The sequence below is a fragment of the Choloepus didactylus genome, chromosome 27, assembly GCF_015220235.1.
Source record: "Choloepus didactylus isolate mChoDid1 chromosome 27, mChoDid1.pri, whole genome shotgun sequence".
NCBI lineage: Eukaryota > Metazoa > Chordata > Mammalia > Pilosa > Megalonychidae > Choloepus > Choloepus didactylus.
This window is the reverse complement of record NC_051333.1, coordinates 3,301,983-3,317,293: the sequence shown is the minus strand read 5'-3', so window position 1 is coordinate 3,317,293 and position 15,311 is coordinate 3,301,983. Positions and strand designations below refer to the sequence as shown.

At 59.1% G+C, this 15,311-nt stretch overlaps 2 protein-coding genes across 6 annotated transcripts; both read right to left on the bottom strand.

Moving 5' to 3' along the window:
* Positions 1–133: 133 nt before the first annotated feature.
* Positions 134–9,036, bottom strand: TNNT1 (troponin T1, slow skeletal type). Of its 5 annotated transcripts, XM_037819453.1 has the most exons (13): positions 8,947–9,036; positions 8,827–8,840; positions 8,575–8,604; positions 8,269–8,301; positions 7,456–7,477; positions 5,561–5,624; positions 5,123–5,239; positions 4,911–4,988; positions 3,942–4,055; positions 3,222–3,331; positions 1,174–1,264; positions 1,024–1,064; positions 134–255 (listed from the first exon to the last, which is right to left on the bottom strand). In XM_037819453.1, exons 1-13 carry the CDS (start codon positions 8,976–8,978, stop codon positions 210–212), a joined length of 792 nt encoding a protein of 263 aa, XP_037675381.1. In that variant the 5' UTR covers positions 8,979–9,036; the 3' UTR covers positions 134–209. The 5 variants fall into 5 exon arrangements, with proteins under 5 accessions (XP_037675381.1, XP_037675382.1, XP_037675384.1 ...); XM_037819454.1 differs by lacking the exon at positions 8,269–8,301 and having other exon boundaries at positions 8,947–8,993; XM_037819456.1 differs by lacking the exons at positions 7,456–7,477; positions 8,269–8,301; positions 8,827–8,840; positions 8,947–9,036 and having other exon boundaries at positions 8,575–8,681.
* A 2,284-nt stretch (positions 9,037–11,320) lies between these two features.
* On the bottom strand, positions 11,321–15,191 carry TNNI3 (troponin I3, cardiac type). Its single transcript, XM_037820298.1, has 8 exons — positions 14,661–15,191; positions 14,373–14,385; positions 14,141–14,227; positions 13,724–13,765; positions 13,297–13,428; positions 12,766–12,855; positions 12,101–12,277; positions 11,321–11,466 (listed from the first exon to the last, which is right to left on the bottom strand). Exons 1-8 carry the CDS (start codon positions 14,669–14,671, stop codon positions 11,383–11,385), a joined length of 636 nt encoding a protein of 211 aa, XP_037676226.1. The 5' UTR covers positions 14,672–15,191; the 3' UTR covers positions 11,321–11,382.
* Between the last annotated feature and the right edge of the window lie 120 nt (positions 15,192–15,311).

Sequence of the window (15,311 nt, the reverse complement as noted above, 5' to 3'; positions counted from 1 at the left end):
TGCCCCATGCTCCGTGCCCACCACCGCGTGTGCAGGTCCAGCCCCAAACGTCATTTTGGGGATCGTTGCTAGTAACTCACCCTGAGAGACCGGCTGCCCATAATGAAAATAACACCCGTGAGCCTCGCAGGTGCCTGGGGGGAGCGTTTATTTTCAGCTACAGATGAAACAACCCCTCCGATGGCTCCTGGTGTCCGGTCCTGGCGTGCTCACTTCCAGCGGCCCCCGACGCGGCCCTTCCCGGCCCCCTTCCGGCTGTGGGAGAGGAGGGCATGTCAGGAAGGAGCAGCCTCGCCAGCCTCCGAGACAAGGTGGGCCAGGCCCTCGGCTCAGGAAGCCCACCCCAAAGGCTGGAGGAGGAGGGCGGCAGGTGCGTGAGCTGCCCCTGCACGTCCACCCACCGGGTGGGGGTCTGCCCAAAGGCTGTGCTGACGGGGGAGCTGATGTTTGTGAGCGAGTTCAGGAAGCCCGTGTTTGAAGACGGAGATGTTTATGAGTATACAGGGCTGAGGGGGTGAGGAGGGGGTGGTGTAAGGGGTGACACGCAGAGGGGCCTGGGAGGGGGCTGGGGTGACCAAGACAGAAGACGACAGAGCAAGAGACACAGATGAAGAGAGGATACAGAAGTGGGGGAGGGAGGGAGGCCAAGCGGGACATGGATATCTAGAGCTGTTTGTGCTCAGCATTTGGGACCAGATACTTCTCTGCAGTGGGAGCCATCATGTGCACTGTAGAATGTTCTAGTGGCATCCCTGGCTTCTGTCCCCTGATGCTAGAACTCCCCACTCCAGTTGTAACAGTCCAAAATGTCCCAGACATTGCCAAATGTACCCCCAGGGAACAAGGCCACCCCCAGTTGAGATCCACTCGTTTAGAGGCACTTAGAAACAGACTGAGACCCAAGGAGAGAAAGCAGAGAGAAAAGGGCAGGGACCCAAAGGAGGAGGGACAGCGGGGAGAGAAAGGGACAGAGGCAGGGAGCATGGGGGGCAGGAGAGGATGGGGCTCCAGGCCCACACTTACAACTTCTGGGCATGGCTGATGCGGTTGTACAGCACGTTGATCTGTGGAGCAGGAGGGACATGCTGGGACATCAGAGGAGACAGCCGCCCAGCCCCAGCCCCATCCCCATCTTCCCTCACTGCCCGGCCCAGCCTGGCTCCTGGGTCTCACCTCGTATTTCTGTTGCTTCAGCTTCGCCATCAGGTCAAACTTCTCAGACTCCAGCTGGTGGATCCAATCCGACAGCTCCTGGGCTTTGTCCCTGGCAGGGCAGAGGGCTGTGACGGGGGGGCCAGATCATGCTCTAGACCCCAGAGACAACAGGAGGCTTGGGCCCAGAGAGGCTGAGGGGATTGTGCAAAACCACACAGCAAGCCCTGGGTTCAGTGTTGTGGATGCCATTTTTCTAACACTTGAGACCGAATATTGAAAAGGAATGAAGCAAAGGGTTCTAAAATCCGGGCACGGTTTCTCCATATTCAAAGTGGAGATGTGACATTTCCTCAAGGGGGAATGATGTCATGGTTAGGAGCCCAGGCTCTGGAGTCAGAGGCCCCCTGGGTTCAAATCCCAGCTCTGCCGTCCTCTGGTTAGTGACTTTAGCCAAGTAACTTCCCCTAGGATCCTGTTTCTTTTCTCTAAAAATATGTAGATATAACACTGTGAAAGACATGCCTGGTTGCCTACCCAATATCCCCTCTCCCACTCTTCCTCTGAAACAGAACCTTGTGCAACTCCATTTCCCGCTCTCCCTTGCCTTTAGGGGTGCCCAAGGGGATGGAAGCAGGCCATTGGGTGGGGCTTCCAGGAAAGCCTTTGTGGCTCTTCCCTTGCAACTTCTTTCTGCTGCTTGGATCATGAATGTGATGGCTGGAGTCCAGCAGCCACTTTGGACCATGAGGTAAACTTGAGTTGGAAATATTGGGCTACATAGTGGAGCAGAAAAATGAGGATATGATAACAAAATGTACCTCACAGAGTCGTGAAAGGTTGCATCTACCTACCTTCAGATTTTTTTCTATATGAGAAATTAAACCCCTGTATTTTTAGTGAGATCACAACTACTAGAAGACAAACTTACTCTTAACTGATAAAAATCTGTATTGAGCTGTTGTGACGAAGCAATAATGCATGTAAAGAACCCAACACATGGTAAGTACTCAACAAAGCTAGTTGTTAGTATTCGTTGTATGATTACTAGAGTTCCTTATTTTCTCTTGCAGCTAATGGCTTTCAAATTCTCTCTCCTCCACGGTGTACTTTATTTAAACATTTATAGTTGTTCATATGACCCTACTTTCCCTATTTAACAAATAAAATTTAAGTAAGTTAGCATCCTCAAAAAAAAAAAAACAAAAAAAAACTATGGAATGAAAATTGTGAGTTCATGTCAGGTGGGGAATATTATGATGGAATATTATGCAGCTGTAAGAAGAAATGAAGTCATGAGGCATGTGACAGCATGGATGAAACTTGAGGATACTGTGTTGTGTGATATAAGTCTGATGCAATATGACAAATATTCTATGATATCATTAATATGAACTAATTATAACTAGCAAATTTGTGGTGTTAATATCTAGAACATTGGTCACCAGAAGATAGAATCAAGGCAGAGGATGGGGAGTTGATGCTCAATTTATACAGAATTTATAATAAGGTTGTTTGTAAATATTTGGAAATGGATGGAGGTGACGGTGGCACATTATGGTGAGTGTAATTAACAGTGACGATATGTGGGTGTGGTTATGTTTGAAAGGGAAAGTTTAGGTCATGAATGTCACTCTAAGGAAAGCCGGGGAATGAAACGTGGGACTGTATATCATGAACCCTCTAGAGGGTGAAAATGTTCTAGAATTGATGGCGGTGATGAAAGCACAAATCTGTGAATTTACTAGAAGACTGTGATCATAGACTTTAGATGATTGTATGGTATGTGAGTTAATCTCAATAAAACTGCTTTAAAAAAAAAATGGTGGGCCTGCCCTGGGCTTCCCACATCAGGTCGAGGGAATCTCCAAGCTCCTGAGTCATGGTCTGGCCACCCCAGTGTTCCCCAGAAGAGGGGTCCTAGTTACTGCCTGGCTTTCACAGGGGCCACCAGGGCTCAGATACTGGCTCTGCCCACCCAGTCCCAGGCGGGAGTCTGGCGGTGTCTGGATGTCCGAAGCCCTGGTCCCCTCATCTCCCTTCTCCCACGCTGCCCCCAGCCGGCTTACCGGAGCTGATCCTCCCCCATGTAGTCGATGTTCAGAGGCTTTTTACGCTCAGACAGGATCCGCACTTTCATTTCCCGCCCCGTCTGGCGCTTTCCCCGCTTTTGTTCTGCCTGAGGATTGGGAAGGGGACAACTTGAGCCTGGGGGACAGACTCTCAGGGGTGCCTCCCACTTCAGATCCAGGAGTCCAAGCCCCCCCCTCCTCCTTCAGACCCAGGGGTCCAGGTCCTCAGCCCCCTCCTCCCTCAGACCCAGGGGTCCAGGTCCTCAGCCCCTCCTCCCTCAGACCCAGGGGTCCAGGCCCCCAGCCCCTCCTCCCTCAGATCCAGGGGTCCAGGCCCAGCCCCTCCTCCCTCAGACCCGGGGTCCAGGCCCCCAGACCCTCCTCCCTCAGACCCAGGGGTCCGGGCCCCAGCCCCTCCTCCCTCAGACCCGGGGGTCCGGGCCCCAGCCCCTCCTCCCTCAGACCCAGGGGTCCAGGCCCCCAGCCCCTCCTCCCTCAGACCCAGGAGTCCAGGTCCTCAGCCCCCTCCTCCCTCAGACCCAGGGGTCCAGGCCCCCAGCCTCCTCCTCCCTCAGATTCAGGGGTCCAGGCCCCCAGCCCCTCCTCCCTCAGACCCAGGGGTCCAGGCCCCCAGCCCCTCCTCCCTCAGACCCAGGGGTCCAGGCCCCAGCCTCCTCTGCATCACCCAGGCCTCAGGCCCCAGCTAGCTGAACTCACCTTGACCAGGTAACCTCCAAAATGGGCCCCCATGTTGGACAGAACCTTCTTCTTTTTGGCATCGTCCTCAGCCCGCTTCTTGGCTTCTTCCTCTTCCTTCCGCATCTTCTCCTCCTGTGGGAGGGAGAGGGTGGACCCGAGGCTGTCCCCTCCAGGGAGACGGAGGGGTGGGGGCTGTGCGGGGCGGACTCAGTTCTGTGCTGTGGGGCTCTGGCCACAGTGCCCGAGAGGCAGGGACGCAGGGGGCCTGACCCCCGGGCCGGGCCATGTGGCCGTCTGCAAGCACCTTCCCCACTCTGGGCCTTCAGATCTCCCTCAGCAAAAATTAAAACAAAGGGGGGAGGGAAGGGAAGTACTAGCTTTTTCCGTGTCCCTCCAGCCTGAAATGGCCAGGCGTGAGCTTTGCTGTGTGACCCCAGTTCAGGCACTCAACCTCTCTGGGCCTTCATCTCCCACACATAGTATTCGAATGCCTCTGCCAAGGGTCATCCAGCAGAACCAGTGGTGATGGAGGAAGGCCTGGGCCACTAAAGAGGCTGGCGGCCACCTCGTGACCCTGAGAGAAAAGCCTAAGAATGGGGGCACCCAGTAGGGTGACCAACTGTCCCAGTTTTCCTGGGACTAGAGGGTTCCCTGGGGTACGGGATTTTCAGTGACACAACCAGGAAAATCCTGGGCAAACCAGAACAAAGTAGTCACCCCAGTGTCCAGAGGTAGATGGGCAGAGCAATGAGAAGAGAAAAACGGGGTCTTTGCCATATCGGTCTTGTCCCTTGATCCACCCATGCCTGAAGCCAAGCTTTTAGTTATGTGAGCTGATGAAATTCTCCATTTGCTTAATCCAGTTTGGGTCGAGGTTTCTGTCCCTTCTAGCAGAAAAATTCTGGGATTATTAATCCTTAAAGGATCACAAGGAACGTCCTAAGTGGCTCCCGGGAAGTTGGGCGTGGGAAGCAGGGAGACACCCACCGCCAGCTTGGCCTGCCGCTCCCGCTCCTTCTCGGTCCGGAAGCGCTGCTGCTCGGCTCTCTCGGACCGACGCCGCTCCTGGGGACGCAGAGGAGTGAGGGCTGCAGAGACCACCCCTCCCAGCAGGCGAAGGGGGGGCAGTGGAAGCCTGGGTGCCTCCGGGCTACACACCACCCGCCGCATCTCCCCGGACCCAGGCTCCCCGGACTCACGATGCGCTCTTTCAGCCCAACGAGCTCCTCCTCCTCTTTCTTCCGCTGCTCAAAATGCACGTCGATGAGCGTCTGCAGCTCCAGCAGGTCTTTCTCCATGCGCTTTCGGTGGATGTCCTGCAGGACAGAGGGTGGTTTTCCGCGGCTGAGACCCCTGGAGGCGGCAGCAGCTTCCGAGCGTCTCCGAGAAACGCCGCCCCATCCCACCCCCACCCCGTGCGGCCAGAACTGACGGGCCTGTGCGCCCACGATGACGTTTTCCATCAGGTGCGAGTCAAACGTCTTCTGACACTATTGAAATATCGTGACACTCTTCCAAAGGGAGGAGGTAAGCGTCCCGCGGGAGGGGCGCCCTTTCCTAATTTGCACCGAGACCCCCATGGGCGAGCGCCAGGGCAGGTGGGCCTGGGAACGGGCGGTCCGAGACTGGCTACTTACATCGAAGTCCACACGTTCCCCTTCCGGGATCTTTGGGGGGATCAGAGGAGGCACCACGGGGCGGCTGGTGGACAGAAGGGGAGAAAAACTGTGAACACCAGGCTGCGCCCTCCGATATATACGACGCTGTCAGGGAAAGACACACTCCGATTTTGAATACTTGCCAAAGAATGCAAAATGTCTCATTCGTAATTTTTATATTGATCACATGCTGAACCGATACAATTTTGGATATAAGGGTTGAATAAAATAGACCATTAACATTCATTTTACCTGTTTTGTTTTATGCATGCCGCTGGCATCTGCAGCTGGCAATCTATTTCTATTGGGCAATGCCAACTCCTTGATTTCCTGCCACCGCGTGCCCCCAGTCCCTTGGAATTCTCTTTCCTTAGTTTCTGAGACAGCGCCTTCTCCTTCGTCTCTGGCCGCCCCACCACTGTCTCTGAAGAGCTTTGTCCTTCACGTCTTCAGGGACACGCTCATGATCAGTGTCACTCTCTCCCCTGACTCCAGTTGTCCTCAATGACTGAGGACTCTCCAACTCGGTCTCCAGCCGAAATCCCAGAGCCGCGTTCACAGACGCCTCTCAAACGGCTGCAACCGGAGCTCACGCAGCCACTTCCACGGAGGCACCACGCCCCACCTGCGCTCGTCCGTTCCCCAGCGCAGACCCCTGGGAGCTGCCCTCCCTCCCTCCCTGCCCAGGTCTGCCCCCCTCCCCTGTGCCACCCCACAGCCTCCTCCCTGGCCTCCCAGCCTCCAGCTCTTCACCTTCGGCTCCTCCTCCTTAATGACGTCACAGGGATCTTTCTAACCCCCTGCTCCAACCCTGTCCCTCCCCTGCTCAGAAGTCTTCTGTGACTCCCCATTGCCCTCCAGACAAAGCCCAAGCAATGCTGCCTGGTGTTCAAAGCCCTTCCAGATCCAGCACCTGCCAACATCTCCAGTGTCTTCACTCATCCCTCTGAGATGCACTTCACCGTTCCAGCCATGCAGCATTTTGTGGTCCCTTGGCCATGCCATGTGCTTTCCACCCCTGGGCCTTCGCATAGGCTGTTCCCTCTGCCTGCAATGCCAGCCCACCCCCACGACCTAACCCACCCCCCTGAGGCCTCTCCTCCTCCAACAGTCCCTCCCAGGAGGCTTGCTCAGCTCCACACCTGGGTTTCCAGGGCTCTGGCACTCTCTCATGCACATCTGATCTTATGCCTCCTCTGCTCAAAAGCCTTCCATGGCTCCCCACTGCCTGACCTCCCTGGCCCCACCCCTTCTTCCACCCTAAATTATGGGCACAATGAGATTCTCACCACTGCTCATAATGGCAGAGAAAATTTCTGCTTCTAGGTTGTTTTTTCTTCTCATGCTGGGTTGCTGCCTCCTTGAATCTCCAGGTCGCCCCCTCAAGCCCCCCACCCACCACCACAAGCTCTCACAGCCTCTGCTGGCGCCTCACGCAGGATGACCTGTGTCTGCTGTGAGCCTTGAAAACCAGGCTCTATCCAGCCACCAGCCTCGGCACACACGGTTTTCTCTGCCTAGAGTGCATTTCCGCCTCTTTCAGCTAGCCAAGGTCTCCTCCCCAGGACTCAGGTGTCACCTCCACCAGGAAGCCTTCCCTGATTGACTGGGGACCTCTGCAAGGCTGCCCTGGAGCTGAGCTACTGCAGTACAACATCCATCACTGTTTCCAGGTCGGTTTCACCAATAGGGAAGACAGAGTCTCACTGGCACACTCAGAAAGAAGTTCTCCAGAAATGTTTGTTGAAAGAAGGAATCCCTGACTATCTTTTTTTGTCTGTTTGTTTCAATTTCCCCACTCTCTGCCTTTCTCAAACCAGGTCTCTCGTGGCCTGGATTGGAAACCACCTCCCCCTCCCCCCAAAGACTCTCACCTTGGTTTGGGGCGCTCCTCCTCTGGTGGAGGGAGGGATACAAAAAGATAATTAGCAAGGAGTCATGGAGGGGGCTGAGACCTGACACCCTGGGGAGGGAACCCCCAAGCCTCGGCCCCCTGGAGCCCAGGGAAGGACTCAGGGGTCCAGTTCCTCCTGCGGCTCTGGGAGAAGGGTGCAGGGGGAAGAAATTGGGGGACAAGGGAAGCCGGGAGGCCATAAGGGGATGGGGTCACACGCATCAGATATACATTCAGAGCTGGTGTGGGGATCTCCCCCCACTTCTGGAACCCAGGAGCCCAAACCGCAGACTTCCTCCTTCTATCCCCAGAGCTCCTGCCGTCCTCCATCAGACCTAAGCAGTGTGCAGCCCCAAGCCCCCTCTTCCTTCAGCGACCCAGGAGTTCTGTCCCGCCCCCCACTCCCCCCACCCATCCCCCCACCCCGTCAGGAAGCAGGACTGCCAGTTCTTGCCCTTTCTATGACCCAACCAGGCCCCAACCTTTGAATGTATATGGAGGAGAAAAATAACAGACAGGGTGAGGGGCGAAGATGAGGGGGTACGGGGTGGCATCTCTCCGCCGACACCCAACCCTTCTATAAGTACCCCTCCAGGCGAGGGAAGAAGGCTTGGGTGTGCGGCCCTTTAAAGAAGGGAAAGGGTTAAAGCCGCCGCCGGGCAATTTCCCTTCTTGGCCACAAGAGGGCGCGAGGGCTCTCAGGGGCTTAAAGGCTGGATGTCAGGGCCCGAGGATATCGGGGTCTCTCCCGGCCCCCGAAATCGGTCTCGGGAAGCGAAGCAGCCGCGGTTACCTCGCTCTGCCTCCGGCTCCGGCTCCTCGGGGGCTGGGGAGGGGGCGGGAGCAGAAGCGAGGATTTGGGGAGCCAGGAGGAGGGAGCGAGGGGGCGAGCGAGGGGCAGGAGCGGCCGCGCCCGGGTGCGGGAGGGGAGAGAGGGAAGAGAGGGGAGAGGCTGTTAGAGGAACTGGAGCCGAGGCCGTCTGGAGCCCCCCGCCCCGGCCCAGCCCCCTCCCCTGGCCCGAGCGCCCCCCTCCCCCCAGCTCCGGGTCCCGGGGACGCCGCGTCCAGCTCCAGACCTGCGGGGTCGGGAAGACCTCACCTTCCTCCTCCTCTTCTGCAGCCTCCTCTTCTGGAGCGGGGAAGGGGCAGAGAAGGGGAGGGTTAGGGGCTGGGGGGCGCGGGCCTTCGGGTAGGGGGAGAGGGCGCGGCGAGCGGGCGGAGGCTCGGCCACGCGGGGGGGTGGAGTCGGGGAGGGGCGGGGCAGCCGGGGCCTTGGCCACACCTCCTCTCCCCTCCCATTGGCTGAGATCCAGGGCGACCCCACCCCTAAGACCCGCCCTTCTCGACTCACCTTCTGGCTGCTCCCTGAGCGCCGCGGCGTGGGAGAGAGAGAAGGGAGGGGGTTAGAGGTGTGTGGGTTGGGGGTCTTAAGCCTCTCCCAACCCCGAGCCCCTCCCGCCAGGTCACTCACTCCTCATATTCTTGCTCTTCGGCGTCCGACATCCTGGTGTGACCTGAGAACCAGAGAGGAGAGGCGGAGAGGGTGGGGTCGCGCAGGAGGAGGGGCTGAGGACCTGGACTCCTGGGTCTGAGGGAGAAGGGGCTGGGGGCTTGGAGTCTTAAGCCAGGGACGAGGACCGGCCCAGGGAGGCGTGGTCCACAGCCCCCGCCCCCACCCCAGCTGTCCCCTTTTGTCTCCTGACAGGTCCAGGGGAACCTGATCTGGGCTGGGATTAGGAGGAGGTATTTGGGAAGGGACAGTGGCCTGAAGACAATAGCTGCCCCACCCAAAGGGCTATTTTGAGAGGTGGCATAAGGGTGAGGGAGAGAACATTTCCTAATAAGGGATGCAAGAATGGGGGGCTTCTAGGAGGCTTAGTCACAGCCCTTACCCTTTTACCCCCACCCCCGCTTGGCCAGTGTCCTCCCACCTGTCTCCCCTTTCACCATCCATGGGGGTTCACCAGGGGCAGCTTCCAACCAGGACCTCACCCTAACCCCTAAATACTTAGACCCCCCCAATTTCTGAAGTACCCTGGTCCCAAGGTGCCCAGGTTAAGAAGACCCCCTCAAATCCTAGTCCTCCTAGATTCCAAAACCCCAATTCACGATGCCCCTGGATTCTGAAACCAGCATATCCTCCTTTTTGCAGATTCTGAGATCCCAATTCTGGTTACTGCAGATTATAAACCAGTACCAATTGTGAAATCCCAAAACCTTGACACCCAGTTCATGAAACTCCAAAATTATGAGACCACAAATCATAATACCTCAGATTCTAAGACCTCAATTCCCAAAACCCCAGATGCTGAGGACCCCCAGGCCTGATAGCCCAAATTCTGACAGCCAGACCCTTTTTCCTCCAAGTCCAGACACCCCCGGTTTCTGACATCTGCCCAGCCTCTGGGACCTCTGAGGTCCTAAGGTGTTTACTTCTGGGAAATCCAAATCCTGGGACTCCCAGATCCCATAACCCCCAAATCCTAATACTTCCTCCTCAAACCTGAGTCCCCTGAGAGAATTTTGGAAGTCTGAACTTCCCGAAGTCTCAGACCTTCATGTTGGTGCCCCCTGTCTCTCCATTCCTCTGTACCCGCATCTCCCCTGTCCCCTCCTGCCCCCTTCCCCAAGGACAGACATGATCTGGGGAGACCCCGGGGCCCTTTTACCTAAGGCGGGTCTGTGGATGCTGTGAAGGGTTGAGCTGGCAGGTGTGGAAGGGCCGAGGCAGCCCCTGGGTTTATAGCCCCAGAGGCCCCACCCCAGGGTGGGGAGGAGGCAGGGAGGGTGTCCCCCTCCGCACCCCCCCCACCCCGCACACCAGCGCCCCGCCTCAGCCATGGCCAGGCCCTGCCCCCACCCCTCTGGGCTCCCTGCTGGGCTCTGGGGCACCCTGGGCTTTGGGCCCAACACGGAGGCCCTTGGAGAGAGGGGTGGGAGGCTCACGTCTCTCCAGCCTGTCTCTGCCATGTCCCTGTCCTCCTTAGTCTGTCTGTGTGTCTGTCTCCACTCCGCAGGCCCTCCCTCTCTCTCCCCACCCCCACTCCTTTGTCTGCCACCAGGATTCCACTCTGGTGACAGCAGACCTAAAGCGGGGAAGCAGGTGTGTGTGGAGGGGAGGATGGGGTGTCCACTGGGCCTGGCGCAACCTCAGCCCCCCACCTCCACCCGACAGGGATCTGCTTTGGTAGCCGCCCCCCCTTCCCAGCCAGGCCTGACCTTGCGCCCCAGGGGAGTCGGCCTCCGGGGCTCCTCCGCCTCAGAACTCTCCTGGCTCTGTGCCTATTTCTCAGGGTCTCCCTCAGGTCGCTCCGGGTCTGTCTCTCTCTGGGCCTCTGTGCGTCCCACTCTGCATTTCTCTGTGCGGTCTGTCCCTGCTTTTCTGTGGATGACGCTGGCATCTGCCTCTCTGTGTTGTGTTTCTTTCTCTGTGTCCGCTGCTCTATCGTTCTAGCTCTTTCAGGGAGTCTCTGCAGCCCTCCCTCACTGGCTCTCCATTTCCGTCTCTTAGGGGGTCCCAATCGTCACTGCCTCCCTGTGTGTTTAAGTCTGGGTCTGTTTTCTCCTCTCTTTGCCCTTCTTTCCACGTTTCCCTGCCTCTTCTTTCCTCTCTCTGGGTCTCCATGTGCTCCTGCTCTTTCTCTCTGCCTCACTCCGTCTCTCTGCTGTGCAATGTCTGTCTGCATCTCTGCATCTTTCTTGCAGAGGCAGCATTGCTGCACACCCCACATGGAGCAGGGGAGCTGAGAACACCCCATGCGGGAGACGAGCTCTGCCTCTGCCCTGGGTTTTCCTGTCTGTCGCACACCGAAGCCCTGGGTAGGAGACACGCAGCCACTCCCAGCTCAGAGAGACAAGCTTTATTCTCCGGGGCCATCCTCAGGGCCAGGGTGGCCGGCAGGTGGGCTCAGCCCTCGAACTTTTTCTTACGGCCCTCCATTCCACTCAGCGCGTCGATGTTCTTGCGCCAGTCTCCCACCTCCCGGATTTCCTGGGAGAATGGGGTCAGAAGTTAGGGTCTCTCCCTGGCCTCCGGTCCCTCAAGTAACCCCATGTGCCCTCCAGGCTGCTGGACCACTCTACACTGGATGCCTGTCCAAGGATCTGATTCCAGATCACTTCCTACCCCTCAGACGCTCTCTGCCAACATGCACTTCCTGTCTCCCACATGCACGTCCTGTCTCCTACATGCACGTCCTGTCTCCCACATGCACGTCCTGTCTCCCACATGCACTTCCTATCTCCCTCATGCACTTCCTATCTCCCTCATGCACTTCCTGTTTACCACATGCAGTTCCTGTACCCTTCACACTCTTCCTGTTTCCCACATGCTCTCCTACCTCTTTGCGTACTTTCTCCCTTCCTGTGATAATTTCTGTCTGCGCTACCACTCCTTGTCCCCTGTCATGCACTTCCTACCTTCCTGCTTACTTCTTCTTTTCCTATTATGCTTCCTGTCTTCCTCTTGCACTTCCTGTGTCCCTCCTGTATTTCACACTGAGAATCCCTTACCAGCCACTTCTTCCCCCAACTCCCTGCACGACACGTCCTCAGATATGCCCCGGGGTTGCTGCCCCCGACAGCCCCCTCCCCAGCACCCCTTTCCTGGCCTAGCCCACACTCACCTTCTCAGTGTCCTCCTTCTTCACCTGCTTGAGGTGGGCCCGTAGGTCCGTGGACTCCTTAGCCCGGGTCCCCAGCAGCGCCTGCATCATGGCATCTGCAGAGATCTTCACTCTCCTCAGGGTGGGCCGCTTAAACTTGCCCCGAAGGTCAAAGATCTTCTGGGTCAGATCTGCGATCTGGGGACCATATGGGGAGCCTCCCTTGGCTGCCCTCTCACCCCACTTTTGTACCCTACACCCCTGCCTTCCAGTCCTCGGGCTTCATCCAGTGTCTCCCAGCACAGGCTCCTGCTGGCTTCAGGACAAACTCCAAACTCCTCATCCAGGACTTCAGAGCCCTCCCTGGTCTGCCGGGTCCTGGCCCAGCTATGTGCACCCCATGGTCTCCCAGCCCGAGCCCCTGCTCCTTCACCAACATTTGATGCTGCAGTGGCATGCTCCCACCAATGTGTATTCTGCATCCCCATGCCTGGCTTCCCTCTGCCAGGAACACCCTTTCCTGGCCATTTTACACCCATCCTTCTGTCTCCACCCTGTCAGGTTCCCAGAGTTGTCCTTGGTCTACTGGGGACTGCAACCAAAAGGGGCTGCAAGGGGTCAGGCCGGGACCACAGTCCCAGGCATCCCACACTGCCCTGGACACACAAACTGCACACAGCCGCCACCTCCTTGATGTTCTTTGTCACTTTTGCCTCCACGTCATATCTCTCATCATCCACCTTGTCCACGCGGGCGTGGAGCTGTCGGCACAAGTCCTGGCAGAGGGAGAAGAGAGTCTGGTGAGGAAACGCTGGAGGTCCCGGCTCCCGGGTCAGAGAGGTAGGAGGATGGGGGCCTGGACCCCTGGGTCTGAGGAAGGAGGGGGTTGGGGCTGGGCTCCCGGGACTGAGGGTGGAAGGGGCTGGGGGCCTGGACATCTGGTCCTAAGAGAGGAGGAGATGGGGGCCCGGGCTCCGGGGCGCTGCAAACAAAGGTTGCTCAGAGCTAGGAGAATCCGAGGGAATGAGGGCGGGGAGAAGGGACCTCCGTGCCTTGAGACTGCAGGCGGCTGCGGGTCCTCTTCCTAAATTCCTGACTGGTAAAGAAGGGGAGATTGGACCTCGGGTTCCTGAGCAGGGGAGAGGACCACGTCCCAAGAGGTGCAAGACTGGAGACTGGGTTCGGCTGGACCTCAGTCCCTTCCCGGCAGCCAGTACCTGCAGCTCCGCGAAGCCGAGCCCGGCCAGCTCCAGGGGTTGGCACCGCGCGCTCAGGGCGCGCCCCTTCTCGCCGCGCCGCTCCTCCGCCTCGCGCTCCAGCTCCTGCTTCGCGATCTGCAGCATCAGGGTCTGCGGGGTGGCAGGGGGACCGCAGCCCACCCGGGGTAGCGGGATGAAGGCGCGCCGGGGGAGGTAGCCTCTGCCCGGTGCTCTCATCCCAGGCCCTGTCTTCCGTCCTCAAGGCAACGGCGCCCACAAGTAGGTCTCGGTCTCGGCAAACTGGGGTGGGCGGGGCTGACTCAAAGCCACGCCCCCTCCACGTTGCCACGTGCGAGCCTCGCCCCCCTGGTCCCGAAGCCACGCCCCCGGGCGCCCGCAGCCCACACTCAGGCCACGCCCCCCGAGGACCACTTTGCAGCCTCACCTTCAGCAGCAGTTTCCTCGAGGCCGTGATCTTAGACTTTTTCTGCCCGGGTGAGATGCGGTGAGGGGGAACCAGGCAAGATGAGGCAGGCGGCCCCGAGGCCGGCGGAGGGAGGGCCGCCAACCCCGCGCCCTCCAGGCCCGGGCGGATTTCCGCTTCCCGCAGCCGCGACCACCCTCCCGAGGCTCTGGCTAAGCCCCCCTCCCCTCGGCAACCGCAGTCCCCGCGGCGACGGCGCTCCGCCCCGAAGGCAGCGCCCACCAATCCGAGCCCAGCCCTCTGCGAAGCCCCGCCCCTGAAGCCCCCATCCTGTCCCGCCCCGGGCATGACCAGAGTCCCCGCGTGCCCCAGGCCTCCCTCCACCCCCATCAGCCCCGGTCCCCACGGAGCCAGGCCCCTCCAGGCAAAGCCGCGCACCTTGGCATGCGGCTGCGTGGCGTAGGCGCGGTAGTTGGCTGAGGAGAGGCGTCGCACCGGGGCGGGCGCGGGGCGCGCGTCCCCGCCCTGGGTTGGGGGAGCGGAGCTGCGTCACCCCGGGGTCCCACCCTGCCCTCCCCCGACCCCCCCCCCCAGGGCTGCAGCCCCCCGCGCTGCGGCGCGCGCCCCGGCCTCGGGGGTCCCAGCCCGCGCCCTAGCCCGCTGCTCTCACCGCACCGCTGCTCCTGCAGGGAGGGAAACGAGAGGGGATAAGCAGGGGGCTTCATCCAGTGTCTCCCAGCTCAGGCTCCCACTGGCTTCAGGACAAACTCCAGGGGGCCCTCTGACCCAGAGGCCTTGCCACTGGCTCTCCCTTCCTTGGGTCCCAGGAGTCCGGCTCCCTACCTCCCCCTCTCAGGACAGGTGTCCCTCCCAGCTCCCAGCCCTCTCAGGGACCCGGGACACCCCCGCCTTTCCTTCCGCGGGACCCTCGTGTGCCCGGCTTCCACCCCTCACTCACTCATCCGCCATGCCGAGTCTCAGGCCGGGAATTGCGCGGGCAGAAGACAGATCCCGGGGCTCTCGGTGGGTCAGTGACGGGGCGTCGGGGCGACCTTGGAGGTCCCTGGGACGCTCGGCCTCTTCCTGGCTGCTCAGGCCTCCCCGAGGACACTGAGATAAGGGGCGAAGGACAGAGCCTAAATAGACTGCGCCGCCTCCTCCCTCGGCCCAGGATGAGAGATAACGGGGCGCGTGAGGGGCGGGGCTGGCCGCGCTCCAGCTGGATCACCCCGCAACCTTGGCGGCCTGGGCCCCTCCTCCCTTAGAACCAGCAGTCCCAGCCCCCAGCCCCAACTAAAATGTTATCTCCATGAGATTACACTAAAACATAAAGACTCCCAAGTGGGGGCTTCTAGAGAGGGGAAGAGGGGGGCCATCCCTGGAGGGTGGAGCCAGGAGGGGGAGCGGCGTATACAGAAACCCCATGACAGAACTTTATTTTTTCACCGTCTCATGGTCAGTTTCAGTGCCCCAAACCTCAATAAATTGTGTTGATTGTGGATCCAAGCGTGGGGGCCTGGAAATCTCGTCTCCATTTTCCTCTCCTGACTACCCCAGGTCCTTCCCCTCCACCAGCCCCTGGAGACAGAGCGAGGACCAGAAAGACACA